General features: G+C 44.7%; 1 protein-coding gene and 1 long non-coding RNA gene across 4 annotated transcripts in view; one reads left to right on the forward strand and one right to left on the reverse strand.

Annotated features, from left to right (window-relative positions):
• The window catches only part of kif26aa (kinesin family member 26Aa), a 67,881-nt gene that overhangs the window by 4,444 nt on the left and 41,700 nt on the right, over positions 1–21,737 (reverse strand). For all 3 annotated transcript variants that reach the window (XM_076874230.1, XM_076874229.1, XM_004572843.4), the window contains 6 exons: positions 15,775–15,868; positions 15,428–15,690; positions 13,217–13,400; positions 11,515–11,671; positions 10,412–10,574; positions 6,629–9,731 (listed from right to left, as the gene is read on the reverse strand). In XM_076874230.1, the coding sequence (XP_076730345.1) occupies positions 6,629–9,731; positions 10,412–10,574; positions 11,515–11,671; positions 13,217–13,400; positions 15,428–15,690; positions 15,775–15,868 (3,964 nt within the window). The remainder of the gene's footprint in view (positions 1–6,628; positions 9,732–10,411; positions 10,575–11,514; positions 11,672–13,216; positions 13,401–15,427; positions 15,691–15,774; positions 15,869–21,737) is intronic.
• Positions 1,408–11,602, forward strand: LOC143412697 (uncharacterized). The gene is made up of 4 exons (XR_013093228.1): positions 1,408–1,656; positions 2,008–2,105; positions 10,352–10,559; positions 11,521–11,602. It is a non-coding gene; the product is annotated as an uncharacterized LOC143412697 (long non-coding RNA).

Genomic DNA, 21,737 nt, shown 5'->3' on the forward strand with positions numbered 1-21,737 from the left:
GAAAGAGATGAAATAACTCATGATCAGTAAATGCAGCAGACTGTGTGTCAGGTAAAGTTCACAGGGCTAGGGGTGCAGGTGTTTCCAGCTGTGGAAGCTAACATCAGGGCCCTGCATTCGGAGACTGGTGTTTGAATGCTCACTGAACAGCTTCAACACAGCCAGCTGACTCGCTCAGTTAAAGCTGCAGTCAGCGAGGAAGTTAGTCACACCTGTGCTCTGAGCAGGTACCTGAGTCAGTGTCAAGGAGCCGGTGATGTCATTAAAAAGACAGCCAATAGCACTCAATAACAGGCAGGACTATCAAGGCTGTAACGCAGCTGCACCACATGGCCTTAAACCAGACCTGGGCATTTCACGGGCCGTGGCCCATGTCAGCCCAGGTTGGCCCACATCAGCCCATGTGAACCTTCCTGTCCAGCCAGTGTGACTTTCACTGATGTACAGATGCATGTGCAGGTAAATGTTTACTGACCAATCTGCGATGCTGCGTTTTTAACAAGGCCCGGACTAAAAACTCTTTATTCACTGAAGTCAAAGGAAAAGCTGTAAGCTCAGTCTGTGGTGTCGTGTTCAAGAACCATATTTTAAATCAGCACTGTAGCTGGGCATGCACAAACTACAAGAACGTGTGTAATGAAGGGCACAGACTGGTGACTGTACAGGGAGTGCAGAATTATTAGGCAAATGAGTATTTTGTCCACATCATCCTCTTCATGCATGTTGTCTTACTCCAAGCTGTATAGGCTCGAAAGCCTACTACCAATTAAGCATATTAGGTGATGTGCATCTCTGTAATGAGAAGGGGTGTGGTCTAATGACATCAACATCCTATATCAGGTGTGCATAATTATTAGGCAACGTCCTTTCCTTTGGCAAAATGGGTCAAAAGAAGGACTTGACAGGCTCAGAAAAGTCAAAAATAGTGAGATATCTTGCAGAGGGATGCAGCAGTCTCAAAATTGCAAAGCTTCTGAAGCGTGATCATCGAACAATCAAGCGTTTCATTCAAAATAGTCAACAGGGTCGCAAGAAGCGTGTGGAAAAACCAAGGCGCAAAATAACTGCCCATGAACTGAGAAAAGTCAAGCGTGCAGCTGCCAAGATGCCACTTGCCACCAGTTTGGCCATATTTCAGAGCTGCAACATCACTGGAGTGCCCAAAAGCACAAGGTGTGCAATACTCAGAGACATGGCCAAGGTAAGAAAGGCTGAAAGACAACCACCACTGAACAAGACACACGCACTGAAATGTGTCTTAAACTGCTCCTTTGACTGTGCAAGACATTATTAAACAATAAGTAAAGAGTCAAATATCAGCCAGCTGTCGAGTCTTATCCTTTATTTACTTTGAATCTGTCCACATTGGCAGTGGCGTGTCCAGCGGGGTGGCCTGGGGGGGCACAGGCCACCCCCCCAACCAGACTGGCCACCCCAGGTGCCACCCCAAAGGCAAAACAATAAAATTCAATCAAATATCAAATGTACGATTATGTTTTCACGGTGAAGCTCAGATATCCGAGTGTAAGTGAATGCAGCATCGGCTTCTGCGCTATGCGCATCACGTTAGCAAAGGTAGGAGAGTCAAGCACGAAAGATGGCACTGCAGGAAACAATTTTTCGGTGAAAGAAAATGAGGACAGAATAAATGTCCCGGTAAGTAATATTAAGTTTGTTGAGTTTAGTAAACTTCGGTGAAATTAGAATACCAAGGAAAAAATAACACTTAAAGAATTATTGCAGCCGTCAAATATTTCAGACAGTATGCTACTGAGGGGAGCTAACATAAGAGTTATGCGTTATAAGATATAATCTAAGTCGTAACATTGCTGTATGGAGCTGCAGATTTGGTTGCAGGTTAACATAGCTGGACTGGCCATCGGGCATATGCCCGGTGACTTATTTTTTATTTTTTTTGTAATGGCATGAACAATGAGAGGTGGTGGATTGGCCAGATGCAGGTCGATGTGTAAGAATAACTCAGTTGTTTGGTGGTGGCTGTGGCAGGGCTTCCACAGAGGCCAGCAGGTGGATGAGGGAAAGGGAGGCAGGAGGAGAGCCCCGAGGCAGCCGCCAGTCCGAGTGTCAGGTGAACTGAGCTTCAGGTAAGAAGTTATGACCTGCAGTCTATGTGGGTCAGATATAAACCAAGTTTAGGTGGAGTTTATTTTCGTTGTGCTGACTTTTTACTGTCAGTTACAATAACTCATACTGCGTTCTAGCCAGCTTGACAGAGTTTCTACACAGCTGGGTGGGTGCTATGATTTTACTGATAGTGAACTTCTCTCATTCTCCCCCCTCCCTCTCCTGTTGCTACTTCAATCATGAAACTGATCAATGATCAGCTGATCGGCTTTTCTCTCTTGTTTATTTATCGCCCACTTTGCGCCAGAAAGAGGAAACCAGCAGATGTCGCGCTAAACAACAGCAGCACGTTTAAGCTTGATCAGCTGATGTTAGAATTTATTTAATATTAATTTCTAGTATCAGCTGATGTTGGCTGGAGCCACAGCTGTAAAAGCTGCTGGTCATGATGTCGGCTTGGATATGTGGTGAGAGGGAAACATGAAGATGAAACCAGGAGATGTTCTTACTGAATCATCGGAGCTGAACAGGTGATGGAGAAACAGGTTTACCTTTTAGGTGACATGAATGAGTTGAAGTTATGAACTGTTTCTGAGAGACAAATAACACCAGGATCCTTTTTTTATGTAGCTGACAGCTGGTAACTGTGCAGGGGCGGGTCTAGGAAAGTTTTGCCAGGGGGGCAGGTAGGGCATTAACAGGAAAGGTGGGGCACAAGGAAATACTTTTCTTTCTTATTCTCATTTAAAATATCTAGCTTTTATTAAATAATTATCTAAATCTTACAACCAAAGTTTTTATCTGATGTAAAATGTATAGAAATCATACATATACCAACAAGACAGTGTACATATGGAAAAGATATATATAAATTTTATAAAGTTTGTATCTGTCTTGTGTGAAACTTGTATGAAAAGCATGCAAGAGTAAAAACAGATATAAGATCCCATGAAAGATTATATAATGAATCTTGTATGTTTTGGATACTAAAACAATATATGAAAGTAATAAGAAAGTGGCCACTTTCATGAGTAAAGTTTTTACTATTTCTTTTCCATATGGGCACTGTCATAACAGCATTTGTTTTCATTCAAAGTCTTTATGGCTTTAATACCTGGTGGGCCGGTCTGTAGTCAAAATGCCCGATTTTCTGTCCCAGTCCAGCCCTGCAGGTTAATACTGGCAGTGTCACCATGCCAGCTGACTGTATTTCATCATCAGGCAGTGTTGCTCTTGATCAATATTACCAAAGTTTACCATAAGGCAGCATAGAAAGTATTTACTTGCTTTCAGGTTTTATTCAAATGTTAGTCTTTTCATTTGTTTCCACACTTTTTTCCTGTTTCAAAATCAAACACCAGTTTGTGAGAAGATTGTATTGTATTATAGGATTGTTGAATTATGGTTAATGGTTGGTAGAATTTTTTTTAAACATTATCTGCCAATTACATCTGCCACCCTTCTCCAAATCTGTGCCCCTACCTGGCCCCCCCAACAAAAATTTTCTAGACACGCCACTGCACATTGGCCATAAAAACACTTTTATGTGTAATATGTGACGGTGCCTTTAAATGCCAGCAGCAGGTGGTGATGGACCTGAAGTCACAGCTGGAACATAAACGCTCGCCAAACGCTAACAGAAAGCTGTTTGTCTGTTGTGAGGCGAGCCTAGGGATGGGTATTGATAAGATTTTAACGATTCCGATTCCATTTTCAATTCTGTTTAACGATTCGATTCTTTATCGATTCTCTTATCGATTCTTATTTTTAAAAAAGGAGAACACTAAGGTCGATTAGCTTAAAACTTTGTTTTATATCTTCTCTTTGAACAAGATAGAAATTTAGGAGTAACATGGCCTTACAAACCCAATAGTGAGATCTTAAGAGATCCAGCCTACGGCTCTTCAATGGGGTGCCACAGGGTCCCCAGGAAAAAAATGTAAATGTAAAATAATAAAATAAACATTCTTCTGTAGCAATAACAAAGTGTAACATAAATTATTCTGTAGCAATTACACAAGAATATCCAGTAATGTCCTGCCTACAATTAAACACGTTCACTTACCAAAGTGAAATCGGGGGCATCTGCTGTGGCAAATGGGTGCAAGACTTTTACCACAAACTCAGTCACTGCTCGGTGACATTCGTCTATCCTGGTCTGAAAGGAGACGCTACTGGTAGACTGCAGCGAGAACTGCCAGCATCTGAGCCAGCCAGACTCTGTCTTTGTCTCTCATCGTGGTCACCTAAATGCACAGTAATGGAAGGTTTTGTAATAAGGCCGATCGCGCTAACATAATATGCACTGTTAGTTGATTATTTATCTGCCGCATTAACAGGAGAGGACGTGCAAACGTTACCGCTGCTGCTGGGTTGAGATTCACGAGTCCGGAGCGGAATTAACAACACGACATTTATTTAAGGTCATCGTGTGTTTTGTGAGCAAATGCTTTTGCATATTCGTAGTGTTTCCTCCCTTAAATTAAATATCTACTTTGCAAGTATTCCAAGTTGCCCTGTTGTCATCCGTTCTCGTAAAGTATAACCAAACTTTTGAGTATTTGAGCCGCTTACACGCCGTGTTTCCTGCCAGGTAAGCGACGCTCCGCAACGTGGTGACGTCATTTGGGGCGACTGGAATCGATAAGGGAATCGTTTGCAAAAATGCCAAACAATTCCAAGGAATTGAAACAGTGGGAACTGGTTCTCAACAAGAACCGGGTTTCCATACCCATCCCTAGGCGAGCCAGTGAAATATCACAATAAGCTCAATAAAAAGTTGCTGATTTCAGCAGACAGCTTTAATTAGCCTTCTCTTCTTCTGTGGTGCTTCCTCCTCTGTCAACATCCATTAGAGCTGCTGATCAGGTTTTAAGGCTGCTGCTGTCCACCTGAAGACCTCACTCGTATTTTTAACGACTTTGTACACACGGCTGTCAAATTAGGTTCCCAAGTAAAAGCAGAAGCAGGCATGTGCTCCACAAACAAAAAACCGTTATGGCTTATTAAAAACATCCGGGCTCACTGATGAGGATTCAGACATGATGACAGATTGAGGAGGAGTGGGTGTGAAGGCTGTGGAGTTCTGTGGAGTGGATGGGAGGATGTGTGGGTGATAATTGGAGTTGGATATGTACACTGGGAATTGTCCTCATGAAACATTCATGAGGCAGAAATGAGGCGAGATCCACAGGCCAATGGCAGACAGATCACAAGAGTGCCGATTCCGTATGCATCAGGCCGCACGAATTGCAATCGGCTGCTGGGAGCTGGGACGTGGCAGCGGCGTGCCACATGATGTGCGCCCATGTCAAGTTTTTGTACAAAGACACCGGCTGAGAGATAATTTCACATGATATCAAGGAGGAGAGCTGCCTTTGATAGATGCTCCCACAGCAGTAGCACCTGTACTCGGTGTGCTCAGCACTCATAGGAATATTGTAGCGAGCAGCCATCATCACACACTGATGGATGCTGGAAAAAGCCATAAATATGTTAATTCTTCAGCAGAGATGAGTTTTATTGCTCTTTCACTTTCTGAGTCGATGCACGGAGAAATAGTTGCTGAATATCAAATCTGAGATTTAAATTTTGGCCATCAGCTCTAATGATTTCACAGGTTATTTAAATAATATCACATTGTGATAGAAAAGCTTCCAAGTTCCTCTGCACGAGCCGCTGTTTCATAAAACCCATAAACCTTTCGTTTTGCGTTTCCATAACTGCTTAGATATACCATCCCTCGGAGAGCAAGGGCTCGTTTAAGTCTATGTGAGCTGCTGTGAGGTTAACATGGGAGCGACCGGGACGGATCTGCTGACAGACACAAAGGGGGGAGGAGTGGCCAGACATTGGTGTTTATGTGGCCCTTGATGGAACAGCAGCTGACATACCACATCATGTTTACAGTAATAATGTTGGGCCAAAAAAAGGAAAAGCACTTATCTGCACTTATCTCACATACACACACACACACACGCACACACACACACACACACACACACACACACACACACACCAAGCTACTTTTTGCACAATCCACTGTCATTGCTGCACTTTTCTATTGCACTGTTGTGCCTGCACTGTTGTGTCGGCACTGTTGTCTCTGTATCGTTCTCTTCTGTCTTTGTTTTGTTTTTTTGCACACTTGCACTTTATGTAGTCCTGTGTTGATTGTCTGTTTTATGTAGCACCATGGTCTTGGAGGAACGCTGTCTTGCTTCACTATGTACTGGCAATTGTCTTTATGGTTGGAATAACAATAAAGACAGTTGACTTGACTTGAAAAGACAATTTTAAAAAGACTTTAAAAAATCTTCAGCTTCCACTGAGCCTTAGAACTGAATTCATGTCATATTTAGGTGATGAGCTCATTATATGCGCTCTACATAGAATTCTATGATGAGTACAGAGAAGTCAACGAGTTAAAGATTTTTGTTCTTCAGATCTGATCGCTGTAAAAAAGGGGCAGTGCTGCATGGAGCAGAACCTAAAGTGTTACCTGTGTTACATTACCCCATCTCTGGCGGCGGCATGCACTCACCGTTTCCTCTCTTCTTGGGCGATTTAGAAACTCGGCTCCTATTTGATGAGGATGCTCTGCTCTCGCTCATAGAGTCGTGTGCCGAGGAGGTGCTGCCGGTTGTCTCGCTGTCTCGGATCATGCTCTCGTAGCCGCTGCTGCCCCCGCTGTGGTAAAACAGGGCGGTGCGTCCCATGGCGGGGGGCAGCTCCCCACTCAGGATGCTGCTGTTGTCGCTGCCGTGCCCACTGCTGTAGCGCTGTGGCCTCCGAGGCGCTGTGATCTTGCTGTAAGGTGATGGCAATGGTGCGTTGAGGGGTGATCCAGTGATGCTACCAGTCCTGCTGCCAGGGATGTCGCTTCCAGCTCCACCACCAAACATCTTCCTTTGGCTACCTGAAACCAACTCGCTAATCCGGCTGTTGGCTGCCCTGCCGATGGTCTGCTTGGTGCCCATAATGGTGCCTTTTACTGTCTTGCCTCCGGTTCCAGAGCGAGATGGGGACTTGCCATTGGAAGGTAGGTTGGTGTTGCACCCAGCTACATTCTCTGGCAGTTTGGGGGAGGAGCTTGGGCTCTTCGAAGTGCTGGCAGACAACGTTCGAAGTTTCAGTCCACCAGAAGCTGCTCCTCTTGAGCCGCTGCCACTGCGGACCTGCCACAGTTTGCTGGTTGCTGCAAAAACACCAGCTGGAACTTGGGACGGAAAGGCCGATGTGGAGGTGGATGCCGGATCACTGAGTCTTGGCACTGATCTGTTGGATCTGCCATTTCCTCCAGATGTAGCACCACTGTTTTCTCTGAACAGCTCAGGTTTGGACCCAGCTAAGGTTGGGCTGTCGCACCTTTCCAAAGACATTAGACTCCCAAAGTACCTGGAAGAATCTTTGGCTCCTTGCGTCTTCAGGCTTGAGGATGTCCTTGCAAAACTGTGTTCAGTTTTAAAGCTGGATGTCCTGTGGCTGAATGAACCAGCTCTGAGCTTGACATGCACTTCATCCTCTGAGGACTTTCCAGTGTTGCTGCTTGTTTTTAAGGCACTTGGAGACAGCACAATTCTTAATTTTTGTTCTTGACTCGACTGTCCAAACTTTGTGCTGCTTTTTTGTCCATTTGCCTTTTTTCCCAGGGATGAAAACCTCAGTGTACTGATCACTGAAGCAGCTTCTTGGGGGGTGGAAACGGTTCCTAGAGTTGTTGCGCCCCGAGTGAGTCGTGGCAATTTGATGAGAGTGTCTCCTCTCCTGCTGCTGGACTTCTCACAGCCATCAACAACCCTCTGGGCTGAAGAAGACATCTGCATCTTTGGTGGGCGAGGTACACTGTTGCTGTTCCCTCCGGACCTCTTGGAGGAAACATTAGTCACGCCACTTCTTGTTGGCTTACTTGCAGAAAGAAACTCCGCCTCTCTGGTATCACAATAACTGCTTCGCTGAAGCAAAACATCATCCTGCCTGCCTTCCTGTCTGCTGCAGCCCACAGCTGCAGATGAGGTAGGCTTGGTTTTCCTGGGAAGACTGGAATGGGTGGCATGGCGGGGAATCTGTGTTGACACTGATGTGTTCAGGGTATTGGCTTTCACCTTCAGAGAGCCTTTTAGAGATGCTTTGGCTGACTCGGGGGAAGGAGGGCACTTAGTAAAAGATGGTTTGTTTGGGCTAGCAGGGTCGCTTTCCAGCTCTGAGAAACAGACACCGCTGTCATTTAAGGAGCTCCTAATGCCATGCTGTAAGAACGGCTGTTTATGGAATATACATGGTGAGCTCAGCAGGGTGGCATTGTCCATTGTTTTATCCCTCAAGTAAAGCCTGCTTTGTGAATGAATACCATCACCTTCAGCTGATTCACAAAGCCATGAGCCAACAGACGGCTGCTTTTTGTTGTGGGAAAGCAAACCTTGTTGGTGTTCGGTGCCAACATCAGTGCCTGGTCCCACAGCTCCTTGTAGAGAGGTGTAAGCATCATATTCATCATTAATACTACTGATGATGCTGACCGGGCGAGAGCCAGCAGCTAAAGTCTGTGGAAAGCAGTCGGTGTTAAAGCTGAGGAGGTTGGAGGGACGGCCATTATCTGGGACAAGGCTGTGCGGGAGCTCCTCTATAACTGTGAACACGAGCTCGTCCTCTCCATTCAACTCCACGGGCTGCTGCAGAGTGATTGTGGTCCTCAGAAAGTCTCCGTCCAGGCATCGTCCTAACAGAGAGGCCCGGAGGTTGTTCACCTCCGTGGGGTACCTGCTTGTGTGAGCAGCTCCATCTGTGTTTAGGTTAGGGCTTATAGATTTGGGTGGCTGGTCTTGCCTCATTGCTTGTTCACTTATACTGACAGGGGGAGTCCTGCCAAGAGCCTCCTTAGGCCGAGGTGCCGTCCTCGTTGTCCTGGGTAAGGACGGTGAGGCCAGTGGCTTGGGTACAGCTCCTCTGAGGTAGACTTTCTCTCGAACTACAGGCTCTGAGTCATGGGTTGGAGCCCCCCCTGACTTTACCACACATGGCTGAACGGGGGTGCCTGAAAGCTTCTCTCCATCTGCACTCGTCCTTTTGGACGTCTCGATGAAGCCACCAGCTGAAGGTAGTTTGGGCTGATCCTGATCTGATTTGTCTATGAATGTTGTCAGTGTGCTTTCTGAGAACATGTGGGACGAGTTCTTCTCAGATTTGGGTGGAGACGTTGCCTCTGTGGGTTTAAGAGGGCCACTCTGAGCCTTCAGCGCTACTGATTTCTTCTCTGTGCCGAACATGGCCGGGCCCTCGCTGCCATCAATGCAGTCGAGTCTCTCCTGTAGTTCTGCAAACGTGTTACACTTAAAGTGGTCACCGTCGGACTTGGGTGCATCTTTGACTCGCTTTTTGTTCAGGGACGGAATAATGGGAACGAAGGAAGGCGGACCCTCGTTGTCGCTCAGCTCTCGGTCTGAGATTGCCTTCCCTCCCGGCCCAACGTAGATGACAGTGTCACAGGAGTGCTCACTGCTGGAGGAATAGTCGGGATCACTCGAGAGTAGCAGCGGAACATCCGGGTCGAGGGCCACGGTCAGAGGGTGGAAGGGTCGAAGACGAGGAGGCCGACAGGATGGGCCTTCCTCACAGGAGCTCTCCCCTCCAGATGAGCTGGAGGCATGCTGCGAATAAAAGAGAAATAATACAGAATTAACCTCCTAAAGAGAGCTGGAGCATGCAGCGATTAAACTGAAGGGAAATCATTACATGAGTGCCCATGCACTGTGTTACATTAAAATGAATGTGAGTGAGATGCACATGCTACTAACTCTGGATTGAAATCTTCAACATACAGTGTGTAAGTCTGCCTAATGAGGCTCATCTCAGCACACAAACGCCCATCCCTGTAGATACACTGGTATTGATTATCTATCAAACCATGATAGGAAAAGTCGGTGAATTATGACATTCTGAACTCATTAAAATAGATGTGAGGGGTTTATTGTTATTAGCCTCAAATTAGTGAAAATTCATTTAGAGTCCAAAATGTTTGGAAATCCCAAAGAATGGTTTGAAGACTTTGATAACTTTTAAACCTCAGTTTGTCCTTTGAATTTGTTTTGCCTTCAGTGTTATAGATGTTTAATGTTCAGAGACAAAGACTTGAGATTTAAGTTTGAGGTGCAGTTTTCTGTGAACTTCAACCTAACAACAATCAGAACCTAATCAATCTCATCCACATGTGAGTAAATGGTTTCTGTATTGGTGATATAACATTTGGTGTTTTGCACACTGTACCCAGAGATCCGTGACCTCCGCCACAACGAGCTCCAGAAAGAAAACCTGAATAAAGATGAAGCACCTTCGACTTCTTCTTCCTCATGCGGTGGATGCGATAGGCCAACTGCACCGTGGTCAACGTCTCCATGTAGCCCGCCGGGGAGTCGGAGATGTGAGCGATCATGGTGGTGCGGCAGTTGATGTTGCCCAAGGATTCGCGGAGCAGCATGGTGAGCTTGCTATCCCTGAATAATACATTAAAAAAATGCTTCGTTAGCTCAAAAAAAGGAAGACATGCTGCGGGCCTGAGAATCCCCACGGGGCCGCAGATACCATTCATTACACCGCACAACAGTTTGGCACAGATAGGCAAAAAGGAATAGGAACGAGCTCTCATTTCACATTAATGAAGTTCGCTTTGAACTACACGCCACATGTGATCCAGAGGCAGAGACAGACTGAAATGTTCATGAAACTCTGCCTTTGAAAAGACCTGGACTATCGCTACAGAAGACGGATCAAACACAGAATTTACATACAACAGTCTAAGCTTTTTCTCCTTTTTAACCCAACACGACTGAACTCCAGCCACCGACTGACCTAAAATATCACAAGTCCTCGTTTGGGGGTTTTCTTTGGTTCAACTTCCACTCACTAACTTCACTCATGTAAATGTGTGAAAAAAAATCTTATTAATGGATGTGACTGGAGCATCAAACAACTCAAGGGTTGCTTGTCATTAAAAAACATGAAAACATAAAGATATCAAAGATTCTTCCATCGACAGGCTTGTATGTTAGTCTTTGAAGTCTGTGGATGATAACTGATGAGATTCTTTGGTGCAGATATTCGCTCCATAAATAAAACACATGTGATGCTGATGGCTTCACAAACGAAAAGAAAAGGGGACGAAGGAGCGAGGTGAAAGTTCATCAATATAATTAAAAAATAGCATCCAGAAATAGGTATTAAACAGAAAAGACCAAATGTGAGGAGCAAAAAAGGACTGAACATCAGTTATCATTACTGTGACTTATTCATCAGCATAAACAACCATTTAACACTGACTGAAAGCTCATTAAAGCTCACAGCTTGACCCCCACCCCCCTCACGGGGATCATTGGTCCATCTGTTGTTTGGCTGCTGTGACCTTTGACCCCATTGAGCTCATCAAAATGCCCGTACCTGTAGGGAACGTGCTTGGCTCCATTGGCAAGGGCAAGGATGACATTTCCCAGCGCCGAGAACGACAGACACTGACCCCCGCCCCCCTCTCGGGTCCTGCTGATGTCCGTCTCGCAGCTGCCCAAATCCAGGAGGTGAAGGCGACTCCGACTGGACACTGCCATGCAGATTGAGAGGGCTTTATAATGTATGACACTGCCTGCTTAACTGCTCATTAGTTCTGAGACAACAATCTATTCATTAGTCTATAGACAGAAACATAATCAATAGCTTTGGTAATAACTTATTGGCTGCTTTGAATCATTTATCAGGAACCAAGCAGCCATTAGGGTAAAGACATCTCTTCCTTATCTGTGAATGATAGGAATCATATAAAATGCCCGTGGGCTGTGTGCGAGCTGAAGTAAAGTCCTGCAGCAAATCTCAAGTCATCAGATCATACTTCCAATACATTACTAACCAAATGTAGAAACATATATACACCTGCATGCATGTGCAAATGTTAAAGAAGCTTCATCTGAACACGTCCCAAATGCATCCCGCTAAGCTTCAGTATCAGTCTGATCCACTCAGTTTAACTGCCTGCTCATTTCATTAATTCAGAGTAATGATGGCGAGAACCATTAACCGGCCACATCAGCAAGATTTAGAAAGTGCTGAGCGCCACTGAGTGGATGCTTTTCCACAGCTCTATAAACACTGCAGGATGCCAAGCCATCAGGGCTCGTTAGCCATGCAGATTTATTCCAGCATAAAAGCCCAATAACGGAGGAAGCGGCTCTGCTGACAGGTAGACGTGGGTGGAGGCAGCGTTAGTGTAGCTGCTCTGCTTGTAAACGCTCCTGTTGAGCATGTTAGCAATTCAACACCAAGCTAATTAGCAGCTACATTTTGGAGTGTGGAAAAAAAGAGCTAACGACTAATTGAGCTGCCAAATTTTACAGCTGCATGGTCGCTAATGGGGGCTTTTATTCTTGTCCCGGGGTCAGAGCCTCTAACCTGCTGCTGCTCCAAGTCCTTGCTGAGCTGATGAGTCTGCAGCTGGAGTGTGTGTGCAGGTCTGTGTACTGCTGGGAGGTTTAAGGATTATCATATCTCGCTTCAGCTGAACCAAATAAGCCATTCAGACTTCATTTAGGGTTTTCAATGACATGCTGAGTACCAGTTTCTCTTCAAAGCGCCCTGCTTTTTCCCAGATCCACAGTTTGTATGGAATGAATTGCAACCTTGCCTTCACCTTCAGAAACGTCTGTGAACATCTCAACAGGAAGGGAGACCAAACTCAGAGAGCTCCACCCAGCCTGAATCTCTCAGCCATTTCATCGGAGCATGTCCAGTTACTTGTCTGACACCGTGTCAGAAGTGAACCATGTAGAGCATTAGTCCATCATGTATCTGCTTAACCTGCCATCAGTGTTCTCTTTGGTTAGTCTCAGCCTTCAAAACGTGGAGTCCACAAACCAACAGGTGTCAGACGAGTGAGGTATATGTTCCTGATATACTGTCAGTTCCCTCAGTGATCTCAAGTTTGAATTTTAAAGGGTTTAGGTTTTATTGCTTGAGGTTCTGCTTCCTGATAACAAACATACTGAAAAGAGGAAGAAGCTGCGAAACTGGTCCACAAATATGAGTAGAGTTTTAACGTCACAGCAACTTTTAATAATTCTGGCAAAATATCAGTTATGACCACGCACACACTCACTGGCTGCCTTGTTGCTCTTGTCCAGTCTCTCCTGGTAGAGGTGCAGGGTAAACAGGAAGTGGGAGTTCCTTCGGACTTCCTGGTTGTTCGGCATTTGGTTGCTCTTCCTCGCTGCCAGGGCGGCGTCCAGGAAGGATGCTGCTCGCTCGGCACTGCTCGCCCGAACCTCTATCTGGTTCTGCAGCTGATAGAAAGAGCTAATGAGATGCAGATAAGCTGGGACTGAGGTGGCTGCACAGAACAGAGGCATGCTTCACGGTGAAATGCTGCAGGCTAGCATGAAAGTCCATGTTTTCAGCTTCTGCTTGCAGGTGTACATGATGAAGATTAGGGATGGGTACCGGTGTCCGGTGCCATGATGGCACAGGTTCTGACATAAACGGTAGTAACCAGACCGAAAAGCAGCGCACATTTCGGTGCTTTTTTTTCCTGAGCTGTGATACACTTCTAGCCAATAATTTTACGTTTCCGAGGATAGTAGGCGGGCCCAGGTACGTACGTTCTTTTAGAGCAGAGCTACAGATTAAAAATGCCCAAGGCGAAGCGGTCAAAAGTCTGGCTGTACTTCACAGCAAAATATGCAAACTCAGCAGCCTGCAACAAGTGCTTTAAGCTGATACTGTCAAAGGAGGCAACACCTCAAGTCCGATGAAACACCTGGCGACGCATAGTGGTTTTTTTTTAAAAGCCCAGAAATGCGCCGTATTTGATAGCTTGCTGCGAGACCTCACACCGAGCGCATCTACTGTGCGTGGGTTGCCTGTTATCGGACCCGGAGTTAGCAATATCCCCCAAAAAACCCCGAAGAGGAGAGTCCTGGCCTCTAGCCCTGCCAGTGTAGTGAAATGATGACGGATGATGATGGCAGCAGCAGCCGTTCTTCTCTGCGTGAGTAGTTTGATGTTGTTCGTGTGTAATTTACGTTGAGTAGGCTAACCACGTTATTACATTAATGCATGTAAGGTGAACTAGCAAACAACATCATAGCTACATGCGGCTGTCTTCTTGTTTGATGGCAGATACTCCCTTCACCCTGGCCAAAAAGGCTAAAATGACCAAAGAAAAAGTGGAAAACAGCTGAACATGAGAGGATTTTGGACAAAGTTTGTGTTTTTTCCATTGATTAAGCACTGCTTCCAGCCAAGAGTGATACCATATATGCCCCATAGCTGCAGAAAAGGCTAACATTGTTATCTTTTTACAAAAAACCAGCTGAACATGAGAGGTTTTTGGACCAATTTTGTGTTCTCCATTCTTTAAGCACCGGTTTGAGCACCGTTTGAGCACCGGCACCGTTTCAAAAGTACCGATTTGGCACCGGTATCGGATAAAACCTAAACGATACCCATCCCTAATGAAGATCCTGCAGTAAGAAAGAGCTCTTCTTCTCTGTTCATATAAAGCCAACTTAGATTTATATATACACAGAGTCTGAGAGCTACCACAGGACAGGGGGAAGAGGATGGATGGATTCACATTCAGATTTCACTGAGCTATGACCCTGATGGAAGCTGTATTTATCCAATATTGATGTCTTTCTCCTGACTCAGTTTAACATCAGGCACGATTAAAACACATAGGCATCTTGCAATCAGGCGCAGACACTGCCAAGAGTTTACCCCATATTAGTCAGGCTCGGACTGAAACAAAGCTTTAAATCATTCTGCAGCACAGAAACCAGACTGTGATCATCTTCCTGCCATCTGCAGCTCTGTGATGTTCTTCTGGCTCAAAGTAGAAATCCTTCTTTACTCTTAGAGAGAAAATGAACGAGATAAAAGTTAAAGTAAGACAGAATGAGGTTTGATAAAGGAAAAAAAGGAAGGATGTCAGAATGAGAGGAGAAAAAGAGAAAGAAAATTAAAGTGAGCGCAGATAGAAGGAGCCCGGGGAGATAAAACAAACTGAACGAGTTGGAGGAGGAAGGTCAGGACTAATTGGACAGGTGTCAACAGTGAAGAAGTCTCTAGAGTGAACAGGAGTTCAGTGAGTAGGTCAGGAACAGACAAAGAGAAGGAAAGGAGGAGATGGCGAGGTCTTTTTTGAAAGGGAACGGCATGAGTGGCCCGGATGACTGGATGAACATATTGGATATCATGTTGAGCTGTAATCATTAGTTATATATCATCTAATCACAGTCCTCGGTTTATATCAGAGGCCAGTTTGTGTGATTGGTTAAAAAGTGCTCAAAGTGCGAGTTGTTTCCTGTACCTGGGATCCACAGATGGGATCTTCTCTCAGCAACACAGCAGGGCCTGGTGCCTCCTGGTGCCCTGCCGCCGCCAGTTCGGCCAAGAGGTCGGTGAGCGTCTCCTCGCGGCCGGAGATCTCCACGGCCGACACTCTGACTGAGAAACAAGCTCCGGACTTTTCCTTCCGGTCCTCGATCACATTGAACAGCCAGGAGATCGCTGTTGGAGCCACACCCAGGCTCTGGGTGGAGCAGTCCCGACCAATCATGGTGTACGTCTTACCTGTGGAGGCAGGGTCAACTCAACAATCATGTGACTTTTCAGAATTATGTCTTTGTGTGTGTGGGTGGCGTATCATGTGTTTACCCAGGTGAGCATGCCCGAAGCAGAAGATGCAGCCGTCCGCGCCATTCACCACCGACTGGATGACCTCTGCCACCGTTCCTGAACACACTTCAGCCTAGAAGAGAGAAGCCAGCGATCACTTAGAGCACTGCCACTATCACAGCGCCTCATACATAACAATACACACAGTACAGTATTTTTGACAAGCTTTAGGTCAGAGATGTTGGAGCACTTGGTGTACCGAAGCCCGCTGCTGACATGCCAGCAACAGCATGGCAGGTATGTGACCTGCTGCAGGTAACCAGAGCAGGAAAAGTCATTTAGGACCAGCTGTGAGTGACAAAGTGAATCCTTCCCCATGTGGATGCCTTGACTTTAAAGCTGAGCTTACACACCTGAGAGGTGTCCTACAAAGGAAGTTAACATATCCAGGCTTCCTCTGAGTTAGCTAACTCAACTAAACCTGGAACCTCAGTCAGAGATCATGGGTCTCATCACTGTGGTTATCAACTTTCTCTGTTGTGGCTCTCTGCTCCCTGTGAGCTCCACCTTCTCCAATCAGAGACGATATCAGATGAGACGATGATAAAATCTAACAGTAAAATAGTCTTAAAGACAAAAGTGGCAGAAACTGGTTAATCTAGTGATTTGTGTCACACAGCAGTAAATTCAAGATATGAATGGCAGTGAATGATGTGTCTGAGTATGCTCAGTGCTGCTGTTTGTTTCTAAGGTGATGGCTGCACATATAACATTCATATCACACTGAAAGCAAGATGTAAATAAGAGAATTTGTAAAAATCTAGTGCTTCCAGATGATTTTAAACCAAATGAGTGTTCAGCGTTCATTACCATGGTGATTTAGGAGGTAAAAAAGAGACAGCTCAGTAAACGAAAGAAATCATCAGCAGGAATACATAAATGTGTAGAATTACAGGAAGAGTTCTGATAAAAACAATCAAACCAAAAATAGTTGTTGTATATCTATTACTTAATTACTTTGATGGAGATTGAGTATCTTGACTTTTCTAGTGCCTTAAATACAATGTAATGAACCGCTGATCTGTACCATAAGTCATCCTTGCGGGGGTTGTCGGAACTGTATGCGCAGTCGCACTAAGGACAGATGTGCTCAGAGGCATACCCCGTAATGTGTATGGAGCAGTCTGTCGCGGCAGGAATAAGTTGTACAAAGTCCATGTAAGTTACGATAATACTTTGATAAGTATGATAAGTGTGTTTCTAATGTAAGGTATGTTGCTGCGTTTGTATTGTGAGCTATCTGAAAACCTTTTTATTCTGTATTTACGTTACTTACATCCATGTGCTATTTTTTTTGGCAAGACATGTGTGTCATGCAAGCTAGCAGCACCCCATGAGAAACGGGCCGAAGTGTTTAAGTGTTTACCGGAGTTTTGCACCCTTGGCAAGCGGACTGAGGTATGTGATGAGAGGTGATCTGTTGTTATATTTTATTTAACTGAACTGTGTAATCCCTTGATGCTGTTTGAAGTAACCCCTTTTGTTTTATTTAATCTGTGACTGTATATCTCATAATTACTTGTTTGAACTTGCCTGAATTAACTTAAGCTCATTGTTGTTATTCCTCATTGTTATAGTTCAAAAAGTACTGTACGGGTATCAATTTTTTCTTATTTTATAGTTTTCATGGTGCTCAACGTCCAGAGAATGAGCCGTGTGTGGTGAGGAAATAAATGGCTGCACCCGTTAGAGACTCTTCTGTTGTTCTTGATGCCAAGGGGTGCTACAGTGAAACTCATCGCTGCCTTGCAGCCATCTACGCTCATCTTATTCTTTCGTCGAACTGTGAGTAAAGGAGTGTATCGCATCATCCAGAGACTGCTGGATCAGTAAAGGACTCAAAATAAGGACATTATAAATACAATGTCATGCACATCTGCATCTTGTAAGCTGTGTGAGCAAATGATCTTCAACATGGCAGTCTAAAGTAATGCAAGAAAGAAAGACCTCTTCTGTATTTAACACAGTAGCATGTAAACTTGTGATGCTGAATATCCCACATTTCTTACATCAGAATGTCTAAGACTGAATCTGGGCTTTATGCTATCAGTTGTACTTCTGTAAAAACTTAAGTGTGCATTGAAGAACATATCCTGTTTGTTTTTTTTGTTTGTTTGTTTTTTTTCTCCATACAGGTGACCCAGGAGTTCTTTTTTTTTTTTTTTTTTTCTCTCTCTTCCCCCCCCTTCTCACCGTCTCTTCTCCCCTTTGGTTTTCTTTCTTTCTCTCCCCCTCTTTCTCTCATTCATTCCCCCTGTCCTATTTATTAAAAAAAAAAAAAAAAAAAAACTTAAGTGGCAAATTGTCTGATTTGAGGGCATCATCAGTATTATTTGGGTTTTGTTGCCAGTCTGTGAGGTTAAAGGTGTAAATATCTAAGTTGAGTGTTAATAAGTTTGAAACCACCACTCAACCCATTTGAGTTCAGATATATACACTTAAAAGGGCAGGTGCAACAAGCCAAAAATAAAATTAATAATAATGTGGTCCCCCGTTGAAGAAATAGACAAATCTACAGAGGCACAACAGGCCAGGTCCAGCTCCAGAGAGCGAAGACTAACAGAAAAGGGGCAGGAGATGCATGAACAGGAGGCCAAGAAAAATGAAAGGTCATTTAGCAAGGCATATGAGTCCTGGAAGGAGTTAGCAAGAGGAGTTAGAACAAAGCTGAAAGGTTTCTGCTCAAACGAAGACCTTGTTAGAACACAAACGGACATTAAGGCTAAAGAAGCATTAGTACATGAACTGTATGAGCCTAGCCGACGTAATCATACTTCTACTCCAGATGTTGTCAAGAGAATGGATGCCTGTGTTGCCCTAACAACAGAAATTTGTGATCTCATTAGTAAACGACTAGAAGATATAGATAAGACTTTTAATGACAGGTTCGAGAAGGAGCGTGTAAGGATGATATTAAGTAAGGAGGAGTATGGATCTGTTTTTGGGAAAACTGAAACAGAAACAGTTATTTCAGAGCATTCAAAGGGCTCAGATTCATACTCTGGAGCCACATCTACGACTTCTAGCAAACGTGTGGATGCCGAAGCTGACCTTGCAGCTAAACTAGAACAGGCGAAGGCAATGCAACGAATACATGAACAGCAAGCCAAGTTGAGTAGCTTAGAGCATGAGTGGAAAATCAAGGAAGCACAAATGATTGCAGAAATGACAGCAAAGTTAGAGGAAGAGAGAACTAAACTGCAACAGCTACAGGCAGAAAATGAGGTAAAAGTAGCAGCAGCCAGAGTGAGAGCTTACAACAACTACAATGGATTGGAAAGCCTTAAGTATGAAGCAGATGACAAATCACAACTTGATAGCCAAATCATTGAATCTCAGAATCCATTGAATCCACAGGCTGAATCATTTCGACCGCAGTGTGCACCACCTGAGATTTTGCAAAAGCAACAGGAGGTCAGCTTAACACAGGAGCTTGCAAGCTTGTTCGTCTCCAACTGTCTGCCTGAACCTGAACCCACAGTGTTCACTGGTAACCCTTTAAAGTTTATAGACTGGAAGATATCCTTTATAGCATTGACTGGCCACAAACCCCTCCCCGCAGGCGAAAAAATGTTGTATTTGAAAAGTTATCTTGCAGGTGAGGCACGGAAGGCGGTCGAAGGATTCTTCTATCGAAACTCAGAAGATGCATATCAGGGTGCCTGGGAGATTCTTCAGGAGAGGTATGGAAGGCTTTCAGGGATAAACTGATGAAATGGCCAAAAATAGCTCCCAATGACCCAGTAGCCCTCAGAGAGTTTTCAGATTTCCTTCAAAGTTGTGCCGAGGCCATCCCTCATGTTAAAGGGCTGGCAATTCTAAATGATTGTGAAGAAAATCATAAACCTCTCAAAAAACTGCCCGAATGGCTGGTACGCAGATGGGGTCGCGTTGTTGTGGATGAACTAGACAGATGTCAAGAGTATCCACCATTTGCTCATTTCACCAGATTTCTACAAAGGGAAGCTAGAATAGCCTGCAACCCCATTGCTTCTCCCTTCTTATTAACCACTAAAGTAACAGATGAAAGGCTTCCTAAGAGAAGCACTCTTAATTCTTACTCTCATGCACATATCTTTCCACGTAGCACTTTTAATTCTTATCCCCACTTTTATTTTTTCCATGTCTATTTAAGTGTTATTTATGACACCATGTTTGCACTGAAGCACCGCAGCAATTTCCTAATGTTGTAAACCTGCTCAACATTTGGCAATAAACCCCATTCTGATTCTGATTCTGAGAACCAAGGCACTCAGCACCAATGCTCAAGCTAAGCACTCTGCAGGTAAACCAGGGACCTTAATTTCAAAGCCAAGACCACCATGCTTCGTCTGCAACGATGAAACACACGGTGTCGCCAAGTGCCCAACCTTTGCCACAAGGCTTCCTGATGAAAAGAGAGCTTTCATTCGTGAAAACCGTCTTTGCTTCGGCTGTTTAAGAAAGGGTCACACTAGTAAAGAATGCAAAAGAAGGCACACATGCACTATATGTGGTCGAAATCATCCAACTTGCTTGCACATAGAGAGAATTGAGGGAGCCAGTGAAATGTTAAACAGTGATTCACCATCTGCAGGAAATGAGACAAAGGAAGTCCGCAATGTCATGTCTAGGGATGGGTACCGGTGTCGGACATAAACGGTAGTAACCAGACTGAAAAGCAGCGCACATTTCGGGTTTTTTTTAAAAGCTGAGAAATGCGCCGTATTTGATAGCTTGCTGCGAGACCTCACACCGAGCGCATCTACTGCGGGTGTGGTGCCTGTTATCAGACCCGGAGTTACCAACATCCCCAAAAACACGAAGAGGAGAGTCCTAGCCTCTAGCCCTGCCAGTGTAGCAGGATGATGACGGATGATGATGGCAGCAGCAGCCGTTCTTCTCTGCGTGAGTAGTTTGATGTTGTTCGTGTGTAATTTACGTTGAGTAGGCTAACCACGTTATTACATTAGTGCAGGTAAGGTGAACTAGCAAACATCATCATAGCTACATGCGGCTGTCTTCTTGTTTGATGGCAGATACTCCCTTCACCCTGGCCAAAAAGGCTAAAATGTCCAAAGAAAAAGAGGGGAAACAGCTAAACATGAGAGGTTTTTGGACAAAGTTTGTGTTTTTTCCATTGTTTAAGCACTGCTTCCAGCCAAGAGTGATACCATATATGCCCCATAGCTGCAGAAAAGGCTAACATTGTTATCTTTTTACAAAAAACCAGCTGAACATGAGAGGTTTTTGGACCAATTTTGTGTTCTCCATTCTTTAAGCACCGGTTTGAGCACTGTTTGAGCACCGGCACCGTTTCAAAAGTACCGATTTGGCACCGGTATCGGATAAAACCTAAACGATACCCATCCCTAGTCATGTCACACACATTGACAAGATACTCCTCAGCTACGTCTAGCATTGTTCCTGTTTTTGTGTCATTGGCAGAAGACCCCCACAGCGAGATTCTCACATATGCTCTGCTCGACACACAGAGCGATTCAACTTTCATCTTGGGAGATCTGGTCTCTGCACTAAATGTGAAGACTCAGCCAGTGCAATTAAGGCTCAGTACAATGACAGCAGTAGACACAGTCATAGCTAGCAAAGTGGCTTGTGGATTGCAAGTTCGTGGGCTCCATAGTGAGTCGCATGTTCTTACAGTGGATGGCATTACCTTGACTTGCAGTAACACTGTGATGAACCTTGGAGTCATTTTTGTCCAGGATATGTTCTTCAATGCACATATTAAACAAATATGTAGGACTGCTTTCTTTCATTTGTGTAAGAAGTAACTTCCACAACAACGATTGACTGTTGAGGAAACTGTTGGTGTGATCTAGTGCTATATACATAAAACTGAAATTAATAAGAATGAGGGAAGTCTCTTATTGGTGCACTTTGTCCAGCAGTCAGACACCTGAGCGTGGACTCCACACTGACCCAGGTGTTTTCTCCAATTC

Source organism: Maylandia zebra, linkage group LG15, assembly GCF_041146795.1.
Source record: "Maylandia zebra isolate NMK-2024a linkage group LG15, Mzebra_GT3a, whole genome shotgun sequence".
Lineage (NCBI taxonomy): Eukaryota > Metazoa > Chordata > Actinopteri > Cichliformes > Cichlidae > Maylandia > Maylandia zebra.